Source organism: Stegostoma tigrinum, chromosome 2, assembly GCF_030684315.1.
Source record: "Stegostoma tigrinum isolate sSteTig4 chromosome 2, sSteTig4.hap1, whole genome shotgun sequence".
Taxonomy (NCBI): Eukaryota; Metazoa; Chordata; class Chondrichthyes; order Orectolobiformes; family Stegostomatidae; genus Stegostoma; species Stegostoma tigrinum.
Window position 1 is genome coordinate 130,758,757 of NC_081355.1, and position 7,794 is coordinate 130,766,550.

Genomic DNA, 7,794 nt, shown 5'->3' on the forward strand with positions numbered 1-7,794 from the left:
GTTTAAGGTTTTGGCGTAGAACTCGACTCCATATACATTCCACTATGAAGGAAAACCGGAAGTGAGGCAATCCAGCTCAATGGACTCCAGAGTTTAAAAACCAGGCGGGAAAACACACCGATGCTTCATCGGAGGCTGCGCTGATGATATTACCCAGCACAGTAATGAAATGTCTGTGAAATAACAAACCAGCTCAGTGAGCCAACCAACCTCAACAGCAGGAATAATTGTATTAGAGATAATGGGAACTGCAGATTCTGGAGAATCCAAGATAATAAAGTGTGAAGCTGGATGAACACAGCAGGCTAAGCAGCATCTCAGGAGCACAAAAGCTGATGTTTGGGGCTTAGACCCTCCATCAGAGAGGCCTGAAACGTCAGCTTTTGTACTCCTGAGATGCTGCTTGGCCTGCTGTGTTCATCCAGCTTCACACTTTATTATCAACAGCGGGAATGTTGACATTTCGGTTGGGACACGTCAATTTTCCTGCTCCACTGATGCTGCCTGACCTGCTGTGTTCCTCTAGCTCCATACTGTGTTATCTCTGACTTCAGCATCAGCAGTTCTTACTATCTCAGGCTGGAGTAGAAATTTTGGATTCACAATGGTGGGATAAGAATGAAAAATTAAGCCGGTCGTTTGGGCCTTCATGATCATATAATTGGATGCAGTGAATACTAATTAATACTGAATAAAAGAGACATGCTGTTACATCTTCCAATTGCTCACAGTGTATCAGACAGACTCATAATCAGGCGATCACTTTTAGTCCTGAAAAGTGTCTGGTCTAACTCAAACATTACTGGAGAAGGTAAAGGTGTCTCAAAATTTGAACAATGGGTGAAGTTAGCGGTTTCTTGATGTTACTATGCAGGAGCAGCATACGTGGTACTCTCCAGTAACAGGATTCTGCTGTAGAATCAAAAAGACAACAGCTTCAGAGTCAGCATGAGGTCCTCCAAGTGTCTGGGGCCTCAGTTGTGGCAGTCCCCCTTCATTGCTGGAAGACCTTTGAACTGCATTCATGAGAATGTGACCACGGATCTAAATGTGATGCCCTCTGTGACTTGGCTGGGTGTAACTGAGCAAGTGGAGGGTGCAGCTTACATAGGTGACAGTGGTCAATGAATGCCCTTGTACCCAGATGTGGAATCTTCAGTCTTCAGTGGCAAAGGCGTGGATTGTGTAAACTATAAAGGAGAATCAAAAGAAATAGGTAAAGGTTAATAGAGTCTATGAGCATAGCATAATTCTGCATGTGGTCCTCAGCCAACATCAGATTGGATCCATTATTACTCCTCGTAATTGTCGGTCCAACCTCGCCATCAGCTGAGTGTGGCTTCCCTGTTCCCCAGCAAGCTATATGGCTGAGTGAGGACTGTAAGATTATGCCCTATTTCACTCGGTTTTGCCTTTCCCTTTTGATTATCGATCTGCTCATCCTGCGGGGGGAAAAGGATCTTTACAAATGCAGACTGTCCCCCTTGTCTGCACATAGACCCATCAAGTATACTGGCCTGTTGATGTTCGGTCAATATCAGTTGCTCACTCGAGCAAAGTGGTCACATGTTTTGGCACCAAGGGCCATGTAGCCCAGAGACTCACTTCGAGTTCAGATACCTAGCCTTGCTGTATAAAAAGTACCCATATGACAGATCATCCCAGGCTACTGTTATATTTAACATAAAAACAGTAAACTCAACAGGTCTGGCAGCATCTGTGGAAAGGGGTAAAATTTCAGATCAATTGAATCTTCCTTGGAACACTATTACATTGAGCCTGATTTTGGGGGGACAATTAAAGAAGGAGCCTTTTGCAGCACTGCTTCATGATTTGGTTGTCCCCACAGTTGCTAATCTGCTCTGTGTTTTCTGTCCAGGCTGCCTTTGTCAGGCAGAAAAGTCTCCTGTCTTCATAATTTGGGAAGAGAGGCTCCCATTGGTCCCTAATGGCCTGGAGGAGAATTTGCAAGGAGGCATTACTGTTCTAACATCTTTAATTATGGTTGTAAAGAGCCTAGAGGATGTAGTCATCGTGGGGGGAAGGAGGGTGTTTACTGGGTTATCCCAGGAGAATAACGTTTTAATTAAGGGGGGAATGGTATCTGATTGAGTGAGACTGAGATTGAGAAGATTTACAAAAACCAAAAGATCAAAAATGCAGAATGAACAGAAGTGGAGGTGGAAACTAAGGCCCTGATGTTTTCTAATTGCCCTTGGAGCCTCTTTTATGAACCATACAGAACTGTCACTGGCAATGGGAAATTCCGACCCCTCCACACAATTACACCTATTTCACATGCTTGCCACCTAACATTCCTAAGCTGTCATCTGAATCATGGGCTCTCAACACAAAAGCAGAAGGGGTGACCCTTCTGAAGCCATTGCTGGGAATAGCACATTAGTGACTGGGTTCCGCCAGTGATACCTCAAACAACTTTGTGTTCAGTCTTGACAAGAATGCATTCAGGTCAAGGGCTCACAATTGGAAGTGAAGCATGCCACACCATCTTTGGATTACGTTCTTTGACAGAGTGCCAAGAATGCAACAATTTCAATCTGAGTGAATTGCTGAGTATAATTGAACCTGCTGTGGCCCTGGTTTTGTGAAACTGGCAGTCGGTAAAGTTTCAATTAGTCCATTGTGAGATACCATACACAGCAAATTCCCATTTAGTAAACAGAATTTGACTTTATAAGCATTGCAAATTCTCCATCACTTAGATTTATTTTAGGGGAAGGAAATGGGTAAAATTCATCCTTATTCTGCCATGTTTCCTGTCAGATCTTAATTTGTTTGAGAAAATAACACTTATCCAAGTTACTCTCCAATGGTAGGACTTTTTTTTCCCACAATTTCACCCTTCAGATTAAGCCTCCAGCTTCAGTATTTTATTCCAATCTGCTAATATATAGTAAAATATAACCACTACTTGCTGAAGGATGAAGTTTAACAATTCTTTTCTGGCTATAATGGTCACCACTGACACAGACAGCTTCCTGTATTATATAAATATTGCTGTATAATGATGATGTAAAGATCATCACCATGGTTGACCATGCACAATAATTTCATTTAATAATTGTAAGATCATAGATGATATTCTGGAAAACTAAAGAAAACTGATAGAATTTTTGCTTTCAAAGTGGACATTGCTTGTTGCACCTTCCCTTACTGAAAGCGGTTATGCATTACAATGACCAAAATTGGTTTGTATCATTCATTAAGATAACTGTTTTTAACTATCTTCTTTCTTGTATTAACATCATTGTTTGAGGTGTTTCTGGATTTTAACATGAAGCTTTACATATTAGAGCTTTTAGTCCTGCGTAGATAAATTTAAAACTCTTTCACATTACCACAAAACAGGCCATTCCTACGGCAAGAAGTGAATCTGGGAATGCTCTCTCAACATCGGATGGAAAGGATCATCTAGGTTTACTCAACCTTTTTATATTATTTTATCAGGTGTGGGGATTGCTGACAAGGTCAGCACTAATTGGTTTCTATTTGCTCTGAAGCTCATTCCTTTAAATGTGTTGACAAGGCTGGCTAAATTTCCACTCAGTCTGGTACCTCCCGTAGATGGCGCAACTGAGATTTGACACATGACTCAGAACGTTCTGTTTGTCCAAAAAAAAATTTACTCTGCCTCATTAGATGGCCATAAGACGATAAGACATAGGAGTGGAAGTACGGCCATTCGGCCCATCGAGTCCACTCCACCATTTAATCATGGCTGATGGGCATTTCAACTCTACTTACCCTCACTCTCCCCGTAGCCCTTAATTTCTTGCGAGATCAAGAAATTATCAATCTCTGCCTTGAAGACATTTAACGTCCCGGCCTCCACTGCGCTCTGTGGCGATGAATTCCACAGGCCCACCACTCTCTGGCTGAAGAAATGTCTCCTCATTTCCGTTCCAAATTTACCTCCTCTAATTCTAGGGCTGTGCCCACGGGTCCTAGTCTCCCCGCCTAATGGAAACAACCCCACAGCGTCCACCCTTTCTAAGCCATACATTATCTTGTAAGTTTCTATTAGATCGCCCCTCAACCTTCTAAACTCTAATGAATACAATTCCAGGATCCTCAGCCATTCATTGTATGTTAGGCCTACCTTTCCAGGGATCATCCATGTGAATCTCTGCTGGACACGCTCCAGTGCCAAATCTTATTCAGGATGATGGGAAAAGAAGTCACTGGAGCATATTCCTGGACAGGGTCCCATTCTGGCACACACTATGGGAAACATGTGAAGGCACTGGAGAAAGTGCAGAAAGGATTCATGAGATTGGTACCAGGGATGAGGTACATAAGTAGATTGTTGAGTTTAGGACTACGGGGAAAAGAGAAGGTTGAGAGGAGTTGTAGAGTCATAGATTCATACAGTACAGAAACAGATCCATTGGTCCAACTCACTCACGCCAACCAGACATCGCATCTAACACAGTACCATTTGCCAGCATTTGGCCCATTTCCCTCTAAACCCCTCCTATTTTATACGCATCTAGATGCCTTTTGAATGTTGCAATTGTACCTGTCTCACAAGGCATACAAAACTATGAGAGGTCTGGACTGAGTGGATACAGCAAACTGTTCTCATCGATGCTAGTGATAATAACGACAGGGCACAGACTTGAAGTGATTGGCAAAAGAAGCAACAGGAAAATTAGGAAAAATTTCATGGAGCAAGTGAGTGGGACCTTGGTTACACTGCCTGACAGTGTGGCAGAGACAGGTTCAATCAGGGCAATTAACGAGGAATTGCTTATTAACTGAAAGGGAAGAATGTGCAAGGTGACGGGGAGAAGATAGGGAAATAGCAGACAGGCAGATGTAAAGAGCTGAAAAGCCTCCTTCTGTTTTGCAATCATTCCAAGACTCAGAAGGTATCATATTCAGTACTTGATTCAGGTGGCAGCTGAGGGGCTGCATCTCCCCATTCAGGCAGGGAGTGTAAAAATGCAGCTTTGATGGAAAGTGCACCTGTGAAGACATGGAACTGTTTAGGTGTGCTGTGGCCGAACAGACGCTAACACTCATTTATTCAGATGGATAAATAAAAAGGAGTTTGCATACATTAAAAAAAGAGCTGCTGGGCTCTGATGTGGAATCTCAGGTTGGTGTTTACAGGAGAGGCGGGAGAAATTGTACCGAGAAACACAATTTAACATTTGCATTGCGTGAAAAAAAAGTTGAATTAAAGCTGACGGAGCATTCCCCATCCACGCATGCACTGTCTTGAATTTTGCAGCCCTCTCTGTCCGTACATCCGAAAATGCTGTGGGGGGTGGTTTTACTGCAGTCACCCCGTCGGCGGCTGTAATCTATCGCCTCGGCTGGTGGCTGTGTATCACTTTGTATTCACCGGCAAATCGCTACCCTTGAACCGGAACTCCTCGTGCGGATTGGTTACACTGTACTGTTGTTACTGTGTGTGTGTGTCTGTGCTGGGGGTTAAGTCACCATTTCAGACTCGAACACACACAGCAACAATGATGCGAGGCTCCACCTGAAGCTTGTGGTGTGCGTGTGTGTTTTTGTTGCCATTACCATCTTGGAGGACGTTCAAACCGTGAAGGGCTTGACTTTCATAGTGTCAGCGAGGAAGAAGGAAGAAAGCAGTAATAATGGCTTAGAGTGGACGTTGAAGGAGATGGAGAGGGAAATCAGCTGCTGAGCTTTGAGCAGATCTCCCCTCTGGTCCGTCAGTCTCGGGAGAGAGGGGGAAAACTCGCCTGTCCTTTTCAATGGCTGTGCAGTGCTAATTCTGGCCGGATGAGGGTGTTTCTCTGATCGGACACTGATTTTTTTGCCCTCTCTCTCTCCTTGTTTTAAATATCTGTAATATATTTCATCTCTCGTGTGTTCTCTGTGCAAAATCCTACTTCCTTTGGCACCACCTGAATCCGACCGTTCATTCGATCAAGGAAAAAAAAACATTAATCATACTCTGAGAGAGGGAGAGAGAAAATGGGGAATACCACTTCCTGCTGTGTCTCATCCAGCCCCAAGTTGCGGAGGAACCACGCTCGGCTGGAGACTTACCGCACCGACACCGACATCAGCCGGGAGGACACGGGCTGTAACCTACAGCACATCAGCGACAGGGAGGCGGTGGACGGTATGTGCCCGATGTTGTTGATCTCCCTCCTTCTATACCCGCTCCTCCCCCTTTCCACCCCATCTCCCCCTCCCGCCAACACCATCCTCTCTCCTCACCCCACTCCCATCATCCCCTCCCCTCTCCATCACCCCCTTCACCCCCTCCCCTCTCCATCACCCCCTTCACCCCCTCCCCTCTCCATCACCCCCATCATCCCCTCCCCTCTCCATCACCCCCTTCACCCCCTCCCCTCTCCATCACCCCCTTCACCCCCTCCCCTCTCCATCACCCCCATCATCCCCTCCCCTCTCCATCACCCCCTTCACCAACCCCCCCTTCATCACACCCGTTCCCCACCCCCTCCCTTCATTGCCCCCTCCCTCCAACCCCATCCCCCTCTCCCTCCGTCCTCCCTTCATCCCGCCACACCTCCTCATCCCCATCCCTTCATCAACCCATCCTCCTTTCATCCCCCATACCTTGTCCCCTCCCTTCCCCCAATCCCTTTGTCCCTCCACCCATCGATCCCCCTTCCCCTCATTCCCCCCCATCCCCCATTCCCCCCCATCCCCCATTCCCCCCCATCCCCCATTCCCCCTCATTCCCCCCCATCCCCCATTCCCCCTTCACCCCACCTCCATCCCCCTTCCCTTCACCCAACTTCGTTCCCCCATCCCCCCTCACTTCGTTCTCCCGCGCCCCCGCTTCGTCTCTATCCCTACTCCCTTTGCCCCCATCCCCACTCCCTTTGCCCCCATCCCCACTCCCTTTGCCCCCATCCCCACTCCCTTTTCCCCCATCCCCACTCCCTTTTCCCCCATCCCCACTCCCTTTGCCTGTCCCCCCTCCTTTCGCCCACCCCCTCGTCCCCCCCACCCCCACGTCCCCCCCACCCCCACATCCCCCCCACGTCCCCCCCACCCACCCCCACCCACCCCCACCGTCCCCCGCGTCCCCCACGTCCCCCACGTCCGCCTCGTCCCCCCCCACCCCCTCGTCCCCCCCCCACCCCCTCGTCCCCCCCCACCCCCTCGTCCCCCCCCCCACCCCCTCGTGCCCCCACCCACCCCCCACCCCCCACCCCCACCCCCACCCCCACCCCCACCCCTTCATTCACCCCCACCCCTTCATTCACCCCCACCCCCACCCCCACCCCCACCCCCACCCCCACCCCCACCCCCACCCCCACCCCTTCATTCACCCCCACCCCTTCATTCACCCCCACCCCCATTCCTTCAATCTCCCCCACCCCCATTCCTTCAATCTCCCCCATCCCCATTCCTTCATTCCCCCATCCCCATTCCTTCAAATATTCCCCATGCCCATCCGCATCCCTTTGCCTTCCCCCTCCCTTTGTACCCCATCCCCCACACCTTCGTCCCCCCCACCCCACCCCCACGTCTCCCCCCCCACGTCTCCCCCCCCACGTCTCCCCCCCACGTCTCCCCCCCCCACGTCCCCCCCCGCCCCCACGTCCCCCCCCGCCCCCACGTCCCCCCCCCGCCCCCACGTCCCCCCCCCGCCCCCACGTCCCCCCCCCGCCCCCACGTCCCCCCCCCGCCCCCACGTCCCCCACCCGCCCCCACGTCCCCCCACCCGCCCCCACGTCCCCCCACCCGCCCCCACGTCCCCCACCCGCCCCCACGTCCCCCACCCGCCCCCACGTCCCCCACCCGCCCCCACGT

At 49.6% G+C, this 7,794-nt stretch overlaps 1 protein-coding gene across 1 annotated transcript in view; it reads left to right on the forward strand.

The window, feature by feature from the left end:
- The first annotated feature begins 5,336 nt into the window (after positions 1–5,336).
- Positions 5,337–7,794, forward strand: part of ccny (cyclin Y) — a 240,686-nt gene continuing 238,228 nt past the window's right edge. The window contains exon 1 of the mRNA XM_048521400.2: positions 5,337–6,127. Coding sequence (XP_048377357.1) covers positions 5,977–6,127 — 151 coding nt within the window. The 5' untranslated portion in view covers positions 5,337–5,976. The remainder of the gene's footprint in view (positions 6,128–7,794) is intronic.